The sequence below is a fragment of the Papio anubis genome, chromosome 16 (assembly GCF_008728515.1).
Source record: "Papio anubis isolate 15944 chromosome 16, Panubis1.0, whole genome shotgun sequence".
Classification (NCBI taxonomy): Eukaryota; Metazoa; Chordata; class Mammalia; order Primates; family Cercopithecidae; genus Papio; species Papio anubis.
Genome location: NC_044991.1, coordinates 21,126,955 through 21,144,139, shown reverse-complemented (window position 1 = coordinate 21,144,139; position 17,185 = coordinate 21,126,955). Strand labels below are relative to the sequence as shown.

Below are 17,185 nucleotides of genomic sequence, written 5' to 3'. Positions count from 1 at the left end.
CGCCTCCGCCTCCCAAAGTGCTGAGATTACAGGCGTCAGCCACCGCGCCCGGCCAATGTCACGTATTTTCTATCAGCAGCCGATTTGTTGTCCCTGTGGGGAGCCCAGAAAACCCAGCCCAGTTCTCTACACCTGAAGCGATGATAATGAAGACACTCTCATGCTAAGCCCATAAGGCCCTAAACAATCAATTTTGGTGGGGAGAATTTGCTAGCAGAAGCAGGACATAAAGTTCTCACAGCAGCCTCACTGGTTGTGGCAGCAAACCATTCCTGAGGCCTGGCCGGTGCTTCCTGGCACAGCAGGGGTCCGTGCAGAAGAGCTAGATTTATTCCATTAATATACCGTTACAGCAACAATGTCTGCTGCGTACTCTGGAGCTGTAATTCACATTTCCTGAGGCTGTAGTAGGGATAATTTGGAAGCAGGGCAGCATAGTGCTAACCGGCAGGCTCTGGGTGGGACAGACCTGGGTTTGAGTCCTAGTTTTACCTTTCGCTGTCTGCATTATAGCCAGCGAGTGGCTCTATCATATCTCTCGGTATCTTCACCTGTGGAGTCGGGGTGATGTTAACGCTAGCTAACATTTATGGAGAGATTATTGTTCAGTTAAAACTCAGGGCTGGGCGCGGTGGCTCACGCCTGTAATCCCAGCACTTTGGGAGGCCGAGGCGGGCGGATCACGAGGTCAGGAGATCGAGACCATCCTGGCTAAGACCATCCCGTCTCTACTAAAAATACAAAAAAAATTAGCCGGGCATGGTGGCGGGCGCCTGTAGTCCCAGCTACTTGGGAGGCTGAGGCAGGAGAATGGCATGAACCTGGGAGGCAGAGCTTGCAGTGGCACAAGATTGGCTCACTGCACTCTAGCCTGGGCGACAGAGCAAGACTACGTCTAAAACAAAACAAAACAAAACAAAAAAACAAAAAAAACAAAACTCAGAAGACGGGGCGCGGTGGCTCACGCCTGTAATTCCAGCACTTTGGGAGGCCAAGGTGGGCAGATCACCTGAGGTCGAAGTTCGAGACCAGCCTGGCCAACATGGTAAGACCCCGTTCCTACTAAAAATACAAAAATTAGCCGGGCGTGGTGGGGCGGGGGCGCGCCTGTAATCCCAGCTACTGGGGAGGTTGAGGCAGGATAATCGCTTGAACCTGGAAGGCAGAGGTTGCAGTGAGCCGAGATTGCGCCACTGTACTCCAGCCTGGGCAACAAGAGCAAAACTCTGTCTCAAAACGAAAAACAAAAGAACAAACACAGTAAATTGTCCCTATTTGACTACTAAGAGCTATTTTAAAATAGAATTTATCTAAGTACAGTAAGGTATAATTATCCCCCTACACCCGTTATAACCCTTGATGACACTAAATAAATAATACACGAATATGGTTCAAAAATGGGCATCGTAGAGTATAAAATGAAGAATGCTTTCATTTTCCACCCAAATTCAGCAATTTCATAGGATGCCAGGCTCCATTCTAAAGCCTTGTATGTATTCAGTGCGCTGAAATTCAACAACCTCACGAGGTAGGTATAACCATTAATATTAATTCTAGGCGGGGCGTGGTGGCTCACGCCTGTAATCCCAGCACTTCGGGAGGCCGAGGCGGGCGGATCACCTGAGGTGGGTAGTTGGAGACCAACCTGACGAACATGGAGAAACCCCGTCTCTACTAAAAATACAAAATTAGCCGGGCGTGGTGGCGCATGCCTGTTATCCCAGATACTCGGGAGGCTGGCGCAGGAAAACCCGGGAGGCGGAGGTTGCAGTGAGCCGAGATCGCGCCATTGCACTCCAGCCTGGGCAACAACAACGAAACTCCGTCCCCCACCACTCCCCCACAAAAACAATGATGCTAAAGGGAAGCAGAGGGATCTGGCGGAAAAGTGCCAGCAAATCTAACAGGCCTCCACAAGAGTCTTGAAAGTTTGAGAAGCTTAGGGGTCGGTATATGTGATTAACTGTCAAACAAGAATATTCGCCGGGTGTCCGAAACGCGATCTCCTGGGGCGCCACACTCGGAGCCTACTTGAACCCAAAGAGTCCCTCCCTGGGCCAACGAGGGACCCAATTCCCGCGCCCGGCATCCAGCCTCTACGTGGTTTCCCAGGAAAGGATAGCGGAGCTCCGCCGCCTCAACCAGTCTTGTTAGAGTGGCACAAAAGCGTTCGGAGTGACTGCCACTGTAGCCACTCAATGCCGAGCCCAGGCCTGCTTTTGCGGTTAGAGTGAAACTTTCCATTGGTGGAGTCACCCCGAAGGAGGCGGGACGGAGGGGGAAAGTCCTGCCTACCTTGGTCTTCCCAGCCAGTCGCAGCATCCAGGTCGCAGAACCCAGGCGGTAGCCTCCGGTTCGGTTGCGCTGTGCGTAGTGGTCTGGGAGACCTGAGGGCGGGGCCGGGAGTAGGCCCCGGACTGTGGGGAGGGTACGCTTCCCGCGGGCGCGCGGAGTGAGGACGGTGACAGCCACGCGCGCGCATACGCGCCCGACTGCAGCGCGGCCCCGCGACCCTAGTCGGCAGCTGAGAGGCGCGCAGAATCTGGGCCGCTGCCGTCTAGGGTTCCCGTCCCGAGGCGTCCCCGGCATCTCCGGCCTGAATCCCGGAGTGCCAGGTCCGCCTGCACCGACGGTCCCGGCTCCCGTGCCCTCCCAGGAGCCGTCAGGGCCCGCCCCTCAACTCCCCTTTCCGCCCGGGCAGGGTCCTCGCGGCCCATGCTGGCCGCTGGGGACCCGCGCAGCCCAGACCGTTCCCGGGCCGGCCAGCCGGCCACCATGGTGGCCCTGAGGCCTGTGCAGCAACTCCAGGGGGGCTAAAGGGCTCAGAGTGCAGGCCTTGGGGCGCGAGGGTCCCGGGCCTGAGCCCCGAGCCATGGCTGGGGCCATCGCTTCGCGCATGAGCTTCAGCTCTCTCAAGAGGAAGCAACCCAAGACGTTCACCGTGCGGATCGTCACTATGGACGCCGAGATGGAGTTCAATTGCGAGGTAACCGGCCGGCAGCCCCGACTGCTGTGGTGACAGTCGAGGTGGAAACTCGAGAGGTTCTCTTTATATCATCTTAATGGGTGTAGCTAGAGACGGGCAGAACCGGAAGGGGCCAACTAGGCCCAAAACCTCATGTTAAAGATGATTGCTGCTTTTTTTGATAGGGCTTTTGGGTTTTAGCATTTCCTGAAGGTTATTTTCATTCATTGTTATTGGAAGAAGCTGGATGCTCCTGTGATAGAAAATTCCGGATTTCAGTGTCAGGCTTAAGTTAGGCTTACGCTTAAACGCTTGAAAGTTTATTCTTTCATTAGGTAATATTGTTATGTACCCAGGTATTAGAAGTTGCGTCTTGTTTATTGGAAAGCCAATGCTTGTTTTCCTTTTCTAAAGCTTACATATTCTGGAAAAAAACCCTTTGAAGAACGATATAATATCTCATACTTACTTTCCACATAGTTTCCAACATGATGATTAACAGCTATCAATTGTTCAGTATTTTCAAAGTGTCAGACATTTGCACATTTAATCCTCAGAACAAACCCATTTATCTAGTAAATGGCAAGGTGGGGTTTTGAACTAAGCTCACAGCCAGTACAGTACTGCTTCTCAAGTAATTTAAGTTCTTGCTACTAAAGGTGTAGTTTGTGGACCGGCAGCATTGGCAGCAGTAACCAAGGGTTGGCAAGCTTTTTCTGTACAGGACCACATAGTAAATATTTTCAACTTTGTAGACTAGAGAATCTCTGTTGGAGCTATTCAGCTCTTCAGCTCTGTCATTGTAACACAAAAGCAGCCTTAGATAAGATCAGCTTCCAGCATGACAGCTGGAACCCATTCCTCTGTAAAACTGGTGAAAATTCTTTTTTGTTTTGTTTCGTTTTGAGACAGAGTCTCACTCTGCCACCCAGGCTGGCATGCAGTAGTGTGATCATGGCTCACTGCAACCCCGACCGACCTCTGTGGCTCAATCAGTCCTCCTGCCTCGGCCTCCTGAGTAACTGGGACCACAGGTGTGTGCACCACACCTGGCTAATTTTTTTTTTTTTTTGAGACGTCTCGCTCTGTCACCCAGAGTGCACCAGGCTGGAGTGCAGTGGCGCGATCTCGGCTCACTGCCACCTCCACCTTCCTGGTTCAAGCAGTTCTCTTGCTTCAGCCTTCCAGGTAGCTGGGATTACAGGCATGTGCCATCACGTCTGGCTAATTTTTCTATTTTTAGTAGAGACAGAGTTTCAACATATTGGGCAGGCTGATCTGGAACTCCTGACCTCATGACCAGCCCACCTGGGCCTCCCAAAGTGGTGGGAAAGTGGTGCTATTACAGGTGTGAGCCACCGCGCCCAGCCTCACCTAGCTAATTTTTGTAGAGACAAGGATTTTGCCATGTTGCCTAGGCTGATCTTGAACTCCTTACCTAAAGCAATCTGCTGGCCTTGGACTCCCAAAGTGGTGGGATTACAGACGGAGCCACCATGTCTGGCCCAAAAATTCTTTTTTTAAAATCAACTATTTAAACCCTCCGGCAATGGTCCTGAGGGCAAACAACAAATGAAACACCTATTCAAGAAAATCTACAAATTCGGTAAGAAAGATGAGAGGATATGGTATTTGAACCAAGATCATTCCCTCCTTACCCACTCCTAGCTTAGTGAGGTAGAGCTTCTACTCCAGACTATTGCAAACTGAAACACGGGGCACCCCTCCCTCAGCTCCCAAATCAAATGCTTTCTTCCCAGGAAAAGCTGGACATCAGCATTTCTTATCATACCCAGAGCTACTTGTTGCTGAGGTTAAAACCTGTGTGAGTGCAATTGAAAGTTGGAGCTCCCTTTTTTTTTTCTTTTGAGATGGAGTTTTGCTCTTGTTGCCCAGGCTGGAGTGCAATGGTGCGATCTCGCCTCACCGCAACCTCCGCCTCCCAGGTTCAAGCGATTCTCCCACCTTAGCCTCCCGAGTAGCTGGGATTGTAGGCTTGCCCCACCACGTCTGGCTGATTTTGTGTTTTTAGTAGAGATGGGTTTCTCCATGTTGGTCAGGCTGGTCTTGAACTCCTGACCTTAGGTGATCTGCCTGCCTCGGCCTCCCAAAGTGTTGGGATTACAGGCGTGAGCCACCGCGCTCGGCTGAAGTTGGAGCTCCCTTCTTCCACCTAGTCCCTACTTGTGGAACAGGATTGTACCTTGGGCATGGCATACTGAAACTACTGGCGCCCCAATTGCTCATCCACCAGTTCTAGCAGGCTGAGCCTCAGGTTGTTGCGGTCCCCTGCCTCCTTCCACCAAGTGCTCAGTTTCTAGAGTGCGGGTATCTCTCAGAAGCTTTCCACGCTCCTTCCCCCCAGCTCCAGAGCCTTTCTCCGGGATTTTGCCTGAGGAGAGAAGCAGGTCCTAAAACAGATAGCTCCTAATCTCTTTCCAATGGTAGTGACTTCATTTGCAACACAGTGTGTAGAAATTCATGCCTAAGGGCAATTTGGAGATGTGAAGGTTTTGGTGAGAGGCAATTGGGAGATCTGCGGATTTTTTTTTTTTTAAAGTTAAAAATTTATTGACATTCTGAAAATATAAGGATTGTGAAAAACCATTTAATATTGCTTTTAATTTATCATAGGAGTTACTTCCCAAAAATGTTAATCACAGCTGGATTGAAAGAGTCTTTGGGAAATATGGCAATGTTGTTTATATAAGTATACCACATTATAAGTCTACTGGAGATCCAAAGGGATTTGCGTATGTGGAATTTCAAACAAAAGAACAAGCAGCAAAGGCAATTGAGGTAGGTCCAGATCCTGAAGTCAGAACAGGCGAGAGGAAGAGAAGCAGCTCTGAAGATGCAGAGTCCCTTCCTGAATTAGTTCCCAAAGATTCCTGTCCTCCTCCAGAAGGGTAAAAAAAAGAGATCTGCGGATTTAATGGAGATGCAGCCTAGACTGTAGGTCTCCTGGTTTGCTGGAAAGAATTGGGGAATAAGACAGCTGGGAGAAGCCCTTCTAGGATCAGAATAAGGATCAAACATTGACCATAGCATGGTGGCTCACGCCTGTAATCCCAGCACTTTGGGAGGCTGAGTCAGGCATATCATCTGAGGTCAGGAGTTCCAGACCAGCCTGGCCAATATGGTGAAACCCCGTCTGTACTAAAAATACAAAAATTAGCTGGACATGGTGGCATACACCTGCAATCCCAGCTATTTGGGAGGCTGAAGCAAGAGAATCACGTAAACCGGGAGGTGGAAGTTGCAGTGAGCCAAGATCACGCCATTGCACTCCAGCCTGGGTGACAGAGTGAAACTCTGTCCTGTCACAAAACAAAACAAAACATGCACCACAGACCTCTGAGGTGATGGATGTCCCTCTTGCCCTGGTTGTATCATTATACCTTGTATATTAATGAATCAGAATACCGCAGGTACCCCCAACATATGTACAACTATTATGAATCAATAAAAAACAATTTGAAAAGTAAAGTATGTGGCGGAGGTGGAAAAAAATGCTTTCCTCCAAACAGGCACAATTTGATTATATCAGTTTGTAGAGCAAGAGCAAGTTATGCCTCAGTGCATTGTTGAAAATAATAGAACAATATATCCCAATTAGTGGAGCGTCATAGCTGGGTGTGGTCAAGGAGAGAAAAGAAGAGAACCCTACCAAAACCACTGTCATCCCAGGGTGACTGTGGGCGTACCCAAAGCTGCACCTCCCTGAAGAGCAGTATCATAGGCCTTAACACTCTTCAGGGGAAATGGATTTCACTCAAATAATCCCAGGGTGACTGTGGGCGTACCCAAAGCTGCACCTCCCTGAATAACAATATCATAGGCCTTAACACTCTTTAGGGGAAATGGATGTCACTCAAATAATCCAGCCAGTTACTAAACAAGTAACAATTAACGCTGGAGAGGGGGTACCAATCCCCAAAGTTGCTACAGTATATGATCTAAAATGTCGTTTCCAACAAAAAATTAGGAGACATACAAAGAAACAGGAAAATATGACACATACACTGAAAAAAAGCTGGCAACAGAAATTGCCTGTGAGACAAGGGGCCAGATTTAATGAAAAAGGCTTCAAACTAGCCATTAGTTTCACAGTACTAAAGGAAAATATGATGACAAAGAAGTAAAGGACAGTATGACACTGTTTCATCAATTAAAGAATATCAATAAAGATATAGAAATTATACAAAAATAAATGAAAATTCTGGAGTTGAAAGTACAATAACAACTGGGCAGGGTGGCTCACGCCTGTAATCCCAGCAGTTTGGGAGGCTGAGGCTGGCGGATCACCTGAGGTCAGGAGTTCGAGACCAGCCTGACCAACATGGTGAAACCCCGTCTTTACTAAAAATACAAAAATTAGCTGTGCGTGGTGGCCGGCACCTGTAGTCCCAGCTACTCGGGAGGTTGAGGCAGGAGAATTGCATGAACCTGGGAGGTGGAGGTTGCAGTGAGCCGAGATTGCGCCACTGCACTCCAGCCTGGGTGACAAAGCGAGACTCCATCTCAGAAAAAGAAAAAAAAAAAAGGAAGTACAATAACAAATTTTAAAATGCACTAGAGGGACTCAATAATAGATTTGAACTGGGTGAAGAAAGAGTTAGTGATTTTTTTTTTTTCTTTTTGAGACGGAGTCTCGCTCTGTTGTCTAGGCTGGAGTGCAGTGGTGCAATCTCGGCTTACTGCAACCTCTGCCTCCCCGGTTCAAGCAATTCTCCTGCCTCAGCCACTGCACAGTGGCTTTGGGAGCACTTTGGGGGGCTGAGGCGGGTGGATCACCTGAGGTCAGGAGTTCAAGACCAGCCTGGCCGACATGCTGAAACCTTGTCTCTACAAAAATACAAAAATTAGTGGGGCATGATGGCGGGTGCGTGTAATCCCAGCTACTCCGGAGGTTGAAGCAGGAGAATTGCTTGAATCCGGGAGGCAGAGGTTGCGGTGAGCAGAGATTGTACCACTGCACTCTAGCCTGGGCGACAGAGTGAGACTGTATCTCAAAAAAAAAAAAAAAAAAAAAAAATAGATTGATAGAGATTACGTATGCTGAAGATTAGAAGAAAAGAATGAAGAAAAATGAGCAGAGCCTCAGAAATGTGGGAGATCACTAAGCATGCCAACATATGCATAATGGGAATACCAGAAGAGGATAGAAAAGGAAGCAGAAAAAATCTTTGGGAAAAAAAAGGCTGAAACTTCCCCAATTTTTTTTTTTTTTGAGACGGAGTTTTGCTCTGTAGCCCGGGCTGGAGTGCAGTGGCCGGATCTCAGCTCACTGCAAGCTCCGCCTCCCGGGTTCCCGCCATTCTCCTGCCTCAGCCTCCGGAGTAGCTGGGATTACAGGCGCCCGCCACCTCGCCCGGCTAGTTTTTTGTATTTTTAGTAGAGACGGGGTTTCACTGTGTTAGCCAGGATGGTCTCGATCTCCTGACCTCGTGATCCACCCGTCTCGGCCTCCCAAAGTGCTGGGATTACAGGCTTGAGCCACCGCGCCCGGCCTAACTTCCCCAATTTTTTGAAAAACATTAACCTATACATTTAGAAAGCTTAATGAACTCCAAGTAAGATAAATACAGAGATCCACAAAAAGACGTATCATGCTAAAAATGCTGACAGTCAGACAAGAAGAAAATCTTGAAAACAAAAAGAGAAAAAGGATTCATCACTTTCAAGGGAGCCCCAATAATATTAACAGTAGATTTCTCAGTAGAAACCATAAGGGCCATAGGCAGTGGGATAACATCTTCAAAATACTCAAAGAAAAATCCCATCAACTAAGAATCCTGTATTTAGCAAAGCTGGATATAGATGAACTGGACATTTCAAAATGAAGATGATGGCTGGGCGCAGTGGCTCATACCTGTAATCCCAGCACATTGGGAGGTTGAGGTGGGTGGGTCACCTGAGGTCAGGAGTTCAAGACCAGCCTGAACAACATGATGAAACCCTGTCTCTACTAAAAATAGAAAGATTAGGCCGGGCGCGGTGGCTCAAGCCTGTAATCCCAGCACTTTGGGAGGCCGAGACGGGCGGATCACGAGGTCAGGAGATCGAGACCATCCTGGCTAACACGGTGAAACCCCGTCTCTACTAAAAATACAAAAAACTAGCCGGGCGCGGTGGCGGGCGCCTGTAGTCCCAACTACTCGGGAGGCTGAGACAGGAGAATGGCGTGAACCCGGGAGGCGGAGCTTGCAGTGAGCTGAGATCCGGCCACTGCACTCCAGCCTGGGCAGCAGAGCAAGACTCCATCTCAAAAAAAAAAAAAAAAAAAAAATAGAAAGATTAGCCAGGCGTGGTGGTGCACACCTGTAATCCCAGCTAGTTGGGAGGCTGAGGCAGGAGAATTGCATGAACCCAGGAGGTAGAGGTTGCAGTGAGTCAAGATCGTACCATTGCACTCTAGCCTGGGCAATAGAGTGAGACTCCATCTCAAAAAGAAAAAATAAATAAAAGTTGAAATTTCTCAGATAAACAAAAGCCAAAAGCTGAGAGGATTTATTGCTTGAAGACCTGCCCTAGAGGAAATACTGAAGTAAATTCTTCAGGCTGAAAGCAAGAGACACCAGACAGTAATTTAAATCCATACAAATAAACAAAGAACACTGGTAAAGGTAATTATGTAATTATAAAAGACAGTATAAATGCATATTTTTTTCCTCTTAACTGATAAACAATCATATAAAACAGTATGTATATAATATTTTGTTGGGCTTACAAAAAATGTATGTGTAATACATTTGCCAATAACAGCACAAAGGAGCTGGGTGGGAGCAAAGCTCTATGGGCTAAGGAAATGGCTACAGATCTTAAAATAACAACTACAACAACATTTTGACCATGCTAGGATTACACCTGTAATCCTAGCACTTTTGGAAGCCGAGGCAAGCGAATCACCTGAAGTCAGGAGATCGAGAACAGCCTGACCAACATGGAGAAACCCTGTCTCTACTAAAAATAACAAAATTAGCTAGGCGTGATGACGCATGCCTGTAATCCCAGCTACTCAGGAGGCTGAGGCAGGAGAATCGCTTGAACTGGGGAGGTAGAGGTTGCAGTGGGCCAAGATTGTACCATTGCACTCCAGCCTGGGCAACAAGAGTGAAACTCCCATCTCAAAAAACAAAACAGAAAAAAAATCTTTTATTGGGTATGTAAGTTTAATAGATGGATATGTAATAGATGTATGTATAACAATAAGGCCATGAAAAAGGGGGAAAAGGAATGGAGTTATATAGGAATAACTCCTATGTAAATATGACTATATATCACTGGAATTAAGCTAGTATAAACCTGAAGCTGATTTTCTTTTTTTTGTGAGACGGAGTCTTGCTCTATTGGCCAGGCTGGAGTCCAGTGCCATAATCTTGGTTCACTGCAACCTCCGCCTTCTGGGTTCAAGTGATTCTTCTGCCTCAGCCTTCTGAATAGCTGGGGTTACAGGCATGCGCCACCACACCCGGCTAATTTTTGTATTTTTTTAGTAGAGACAGGGTTTCACTATGTTGGCTAGGCTGATCTTGAACTCCTAAACTCAGGTGATCTGCCCGCCTTGGACTCCCAAAGTGCTGGAATTACAGGCATGAGCCACCATGCACAGCCAATCTGAAGCTGATTCTGATATGTTGAGATTACATAGTAAATCCCAGAGCAACCACTAAAAAACAAAAGCCTGAAAAACTAGTGAAATAATTGTTAAATAAATTTAAATGTTTCATTAGAAAATATGCACTTAAATTAATAGAAAGTAGTAAAGGAGGAATAGAGAAATAAAAAGAATGTGAAATACGTCAGGTGCAGTGGCTCACGCCTCTAATCCCAGCACTTTGGGAGGCTGAGGTGGGCAGGTCACCTGAGGTCAGGAGTTTGAGATTAGCCTGGCCAACATGGTGAAACCCTGTCTCTACTAAAAATACAAAAATTAGCTGTGCGTGGTGGCACACGCCTGTAATCCCAGCTACTTGGGAGGCTGAGGCAAGGGATCACTTGAACCCAGGAGGCAGAGGTTGCAGTGAGCCGAGATCATGCCACTGCACTCCAACCTGGGTGACAGAGCGAGACTCCATCCCCCCTACCTGGAAAAAAAAAAAAAAAAAAAGATGTGAAACACATACAAAAAGAAAAAGTAAAATGGCAGTTGAATGCCAAGTAATTAGATAACTTCAATGAAATGAAATGGACAAACTCCTAGAAAGACATAAACCACCAAGATTGACTCAAGAAGAGACACCATCTGAATAAACCTATAACAAGTAAAGATATTAAATTAGTAATTAAGGGGACTTGTGGGGTAACTTGCTCTTGGGAACCAGTGTATGGCATCAGGCTGCAAGATTGGCCCGTCCATCCTCAACACTACCTGGCCAATTTAGGGGCCCAGTACCTCTGAATGCTAGACTCTGGGGTCGATTATCTCCACCTGGATGTAATGGACGAACATGTACATGATGGTGTCCAAGCCAGAACAGTGGGTAAAGCCAGTGACTATAAGAGGAGCCAATCAGTACATCTTTCAGCTCGAGGCTACTGAGAACCCAGGGACTTTGATTAAAGACAATTGGGAGAATGGGATGAAGGTTGGCCTTGCCATCAAACCAGGAACCTCAGTTCAGTATTTGGCACCGTGGAGTAATCAACTAGATATGGCCTTGGTTATGACAGTGGAACCAGGGTTTGGAGGGCATAAATTCATGGAAGATATGATGCCAAAGGTTCACTGGTTGAGGATCCAGTTCCCATCTTAGGCTATAGAGGTCACTGGTGGAATAGATCCTGACGCTGTCCATAGGTGTGCAGAGGCAGGAGCTAACATGATTGTGTCTGGCATTGCTATTGTGAGGAGGCAAGACCCCAGATCTGTGACCAACCTGTTAAGAAATGTTTGCTCAGAAGCTGCTCAGAAACATTCTCTTGATTGATGAAACCATAAGGAGCCCAGTGTTTCTGTTTATGAAATCTCCTTTTTACTGGAAAACAGAAATATCGACTACCAAATCATAATGCAATGGAAGCCATTCTGCTTTTTTGAGCAGTTATTCATTTCGGTGATTATGATTGATTGTACAGAGTATTCTAAGAAGTTAGAAATTGGTGTGTATGACTACATTTTCAGTGAAGCACTTTATTAGTGAATGAGATACTGTTTTTATTGAGAGCCTTGATTTTTATAAAGAGTAAAAATATGGCTGCATTAAGGTTACAAACAGAAAAGTGTCTTAATGTCTAAGGAGGGCATATTAGCTACACTACAAAAACAATTTTTTTCTGTATTTCTGAAAAGAATTTTGTTGTTTCTCAGCTGTTTTCCAAAAGCAAAGGAAGTTTTCATGTTTTTTTCTATTTTGTGTTATGTGTGATTTGTTTATATGCTTGGTAATATGAGTCGAATGGAATTTAAAAATATAAGTTTGGGTATGATAGTGTACCATTAAAAAATAAATAAATAGTTAGAGAGAGAGACCTGGGCACAGTGGCTGTTGCCTGTAATCTCAGCACTTTGGGAGGTCAAGGCAGGAGGATCATTTGAGGCCAGGAGCTTGAGACCAACCTGGGCAACATAGTGAGACCCCAACTCTAAGATATACATAATATATATGAAATCAGCTAGGCATGGTGGTATGAGCCTGGAGTCCCAGCTACTCAGGAGGTTAAATTGTGAGGATCACTTGATCCTAGGAGGTTGAGGAGGTAGTGAGCTATGATTGTGCCACAGTACTTCAGCCAGGATGACAGAGTGAGACCCTGTCTCTTAAAAAAAAGAAAAGAGGCTGGGCGCAGTGGCTCATGCCTGTAATCCCAGCACTTTGGGAAGCCGAGGCGGGCAGATCACGAGGTCAGGAATTCAAGACCGGCCTGTCCAATATGATGAAACCCTGTCTCTACTAAAAATACAAGAATTAGCCAAGCATAGTGGTGTGCACCTGTAGTCCCAGCTATTCAGGAGGCTGAGGCAGGAGAATCACTTGAACCCAGGAGTTGGAGATTGTGGTGAGCTGAGATCGCACCACTGCACTCCAGCCTGGGTGACAGAGCGAGATTCTATCTCAAAAAAAAAAAAAAAGAAAAAAGAAAAGAAAAGCAAATCCCAGGCTCTACCTACTAGAGGTCCTGATAGCTTCACCACTGAATTCTACCAAACATTTCAAGAAAAATTACTACAGTTCTTCACATTCTTCACAAATTCTTCAAAAATGAAAAAGAGGAAAAAATACTTATAAACGAATTTTATGAGACTGGTATTACCCTGCTGCCAAAACCAGACAAAGACATTACAAGAAAATAAAACTATAGACAAATATATCTTACAAATGTGGAAGCAAAAATCCTCAACAAAAATACTAGCAAACTGAATCCAGTAACATATAAAAAGAATTATATACCATAAACAACCAGGATTTATTCTAGGAGTACAAAGTTGGTTTAACATCCAAAAATGAATTAGTGTAAATAATGTAATGCATAATATCAATAGAATAAAAACCAAAAATCACATTGTCATCTCAGTAGACACAGAAAAAGCATTTGACAAAATTCAGCCTGTTTTTCATGATAAAAACACTAAATAAACTAAGAAGAGAAGAAGAGTTCCTCAACGTGATAAACAGCAGTTATGAAAAACCCACAGCTAACTTCATAATAGTGAAAGACTGAGGCCAGGCTCGGTGGGTCACGCCTGTAATCCTAGCACTTTGGGAGGCCAAGTTAGGCAGATCACTTGAGGTCAGGAGTTCAAGAACAGCCTGGCCAACATGGTGAAACGCTGTCTCTACTAAAAATACAAAAAAAAAAAAAAAAAAAAAATTAGCCAGATGTGGTGATGCATACCTGTAATCGTAGCTACTCTGGAGGCTTACATGGGAGGATTGCTTGAACCTGGGAGGCAGAGGTTGCAGTGAGCTGAGATAGTACCACTGCACACTCCAGGCTGGGCAATGGAGCGAGACTCCGTCTCAAAACAAGCAAACAAACAAACAAACAAAATAGTGAAATACTGTATGCTTATCCTTAAGATTAGGAATAAGATATCTACTTTCATCACTTCTATTCAGCATTGTGTTGGAGGTTCTAGCCAGGGCAATTAGGCAAGAAAATGCAATAAAAGCCATCTATATTGGAAGGGAACAAGTAAGATCATTTCTGTTTGCAGATGACGTGATCTTGCATATAGACCCTGAGAAATCCACTAAGAAAGTATTGGAGCTAATAAATTATTAGCTTAGTAATGTTGTAGGATACAAGGTCATTATGCAAAAGTCAGTTGTAAATGTATCCACTTGGAATGAACAACCTGAAAAGGAAATTAAGAAAATTCCATTTGTTATAACCTAAAAAATAAAAATACTTATAACAAGAGAAGTGTCTTTTTTTTCCATCCTCTGACAGTTGTGTAAAAGAAAGTATAAAACTTATACTCTAAAAGCTGTAAAACATTTTTGGTTTTGTTTTTTAAATTAATTTTATTTTTTTTTGAAACAGTCTCACTCAGTCGTCCAGGCTGGAATGTAGTGGTGTGATCTCAGCTCACTGCAACCTCTGCCTCCCAGGTTAAAGCGATTCTCCTGCCTCAGCCTCCCACGTAGCTGGGACTACAGGTGTGTGCCACCACACCCAGCTAATTTTTTGTATTTTTTTTAGTAGAGGCAGGGTTTCACCGTGTTAGCCAGGATGGTCTCAATCTCCTGACTTTGTGATCTGCCTGCCTTGGCCTCCCAAAGTGCTGGGATTACAGGCGTGAGCCACCGCGCCTGCCTTAATTAATTAATTAATTAATTAATTAATTTTTTTGTGATGGAGTGTTGCTCTGTTGCCCAGGCTGGAGCATAGTGGTATGATCTCAGCTCACTGCAGCCTCTGAGTCCTAGGTTCAAGAGATTCTCCTGCCTCAGCCTCCTGAGTAGCTGGGACTACAGGTGTGCACCACCAAGCCTGGCTAATTTTTGTATTTTTAGTATAGACGGGATTTCCCCTTGTTGGCCAGGCTGGTCTCCAACTCCTGACCTCAGGTGATCCACCCACCTCAGCCTCCCAAAGTGCTGGGATTACAGGCATGAGCCAATGGGCCCAGCCTGGCCTTTTAAATGATTTAATTGATTTTTTTTTTTCTCGGGCCTGAACTGAAGTGAGAACAAGTGCAGTGGTGCAATCATAGCTCAGTGCAGCCTAGACCTTCCAGGCTCAAGTGATCCTCCTACGTCAGCCTCCCAAGCAACTTGGACCACAGGCATGCATGATCATCCCTAGCTTTTTTTTTTTTTTTTAATTTCTTGTAGAGACAGAGTCTCCCTGTGTTACCCACACTGGTCTTGAACCTGACCTCAAGCAATCCTTCCATGTTGGCCCTTCAAAGTGCTGGGATTACAAGTGTAAGCCACCATGCCTGGCCTATAAAACATTTTTAAAAGAAGGAAGATATAAATAAGTAGAAAATAGCTCTTGTTCATGGATAAGACGTAACATTGTCAAGTTGGCAGTACTTTGGAGATTGATCTACACGTTTGACATAATCCCTGTCAGAATTCCAGTTCATTTCACTGTAGAAATTGACAAGTCGCCAAGTGTGGTGGCTCATGCATGTAATCCCAGCACTTTGGGAGGCGGAGGCAGGCGGATCACTTGAGACCAGCCTGGCCAACATGAAAAAACCCCATCTCTACTAAAAGTACAAAATTAGCCAGGTGTGGTGGTGCATGCCTGTAATCCCAACTACTTGGGAGGCTGAGGCAGGAGAATCGCTTGAACCTAGGAGGCGGAGCTTGTGGTGAGCCGAGATTACGCGCCATTGCACTCCAGCTTGGGCAACAAGAGCGAAATTCCGTCTCAAAAAAAAAAAAAAGAAAAGAAAGAAATTGACAAGTCAATTCAGAAATTCATATGGAATCATAAGGGACCCACAATAGCTAAATCTTGAAAAAGAAACAAGCAGAAAGACTCACACTTTGTGATTTCAAGACATACTATAAAACAACTATAATCAAGACAATGTCACCAGGCACAGTGGCTCATACCTATAATCCCAACACTTTGAGAGGCCAAGACGGGCAGATCACTTGAGGTCAGGAGTTCGAGACCAGCCTGGGCAATATGGCAACATGAGCTGAGATCGCAGCACTGCACTCTGGTCTGGGTAACAGAGCGAGACTCTGTCTCAAAAAAATAAAATAAAATAAAATAAATAATAATTAGCTGGGCGTGGTGGCAGGCACCTGTAATCACAGCTACTCGGGAGGCTGAGGCAGGAGAGTCACTTGAACCCAGGAGGTTGTAGTGAGCTGAGAAATCTTGTCTCTACCAAAAATACAAAAATTAGCTGGGCATGGGGGTGCACCCTTGTAGTCCAAGCTACTTGGGAGGACTGAGGCACAAGAATCCCTTGAACCCAGGAGGTGGAGATCGCAGAGAGTCGAGATCGTGCTACTGCACTCCAGCCTGGGGGACAGAGCGAGACTCCATTTCAAAAAAAAAAAGACAGTGTGGTACTGGTGTAAGGATAAATGTATAGATCAGCGGGATAGAATTGAGAGTCCAGAAATAAACCCAGTAGAATAGAGTTGAGAGTTCATGGTCACCTGATTCTTGACAAGGGTGCCAAGACCATTCAGTGAGGGAGAATTGTCTTGTCTTGTCTTGTCTTTTCTTGCTACATGCCACAGACTGTGAGAAGGAATAGTCCTTTCTTTCTTTCTTTCTTTTTTTTTTTTTGAGACGGAGTCTCGCGCTGTCGCCCAGGCTGGAGTGCAGTGGCCGGATCTCAGCTCACTGCAAGCTCCGCCTCCCGGGTTCACGCCATTCTCCGGCCTCAGCCTCCCGAGTAGCTGGGACTACAGGCGCTGCCACCTCGCCCGGCTATTTTTTGTATTTCTTAGTAGAGACGGGGTTTCACCGTGTTAGCCAGGATGGTCTCGATCTCCTGACCTCGTGATCCGCCCATCTCGGCCTCCCAAAGTGCTGGGATTACAGGCTTGAGCCACCGCGCCCGGCCTCTTTCTTTCTTTTTTTGAGATGGAGTCTCACTCTGTCATCTAGGCTGGAGTGCAGTGGTGCAATCTTGGCTCACTGCAACCTCCACCTCCTGGGTTCAAGTGATTTTCCTGCCTCAGCCTCCTGAATACCTGGACTACAGGCACCTGCCACAACGCCCGACTAATTTTTGTATTTTTAGTACAGACAGGGGTTCACTATGTTGGCCAGGCTAGTCTCGAACTCCTG

At 45.9% G+C, this 17,185-nt stretch overlaps 1 protein-coding gene and 1 pseudogene across 5 annotated transcripts in view; both read left to right on the top strand.

Moving 5' to 3' along the window:
- Positions 1-2,343: 2,343 nt before the first annotated feature.
- Positions 2,344-17,185, top strand: part of NF2 (neurofibromin 2) — a 101,125-nt gene continuing 86,283 nt past the window's right edge. For 2 of the 5 annotated variants that reach the window (XM_009217049.4, XM_009217047.4), the window contains exon 1: positions 2,345-2,986. In XM_009217049.4, the coding sequence (XP_009215313.1) occupies positions 2,873-2,986 (114 nt within the window). In that variant the 5' untranslated portion in view covers positions 2,345-2,872. Of the gene's footprint in view, positions 2,987-17,185 lie in introns of all 5 variants that reach the window. The other 3 variants (XM_009217048.4, XM_003905393.5, XM_003905394.5) reach the window with 3 other exon arrangements.
- Positions 11,041-12,459, top strand: LOC103888298 (annotated as a pseudogene).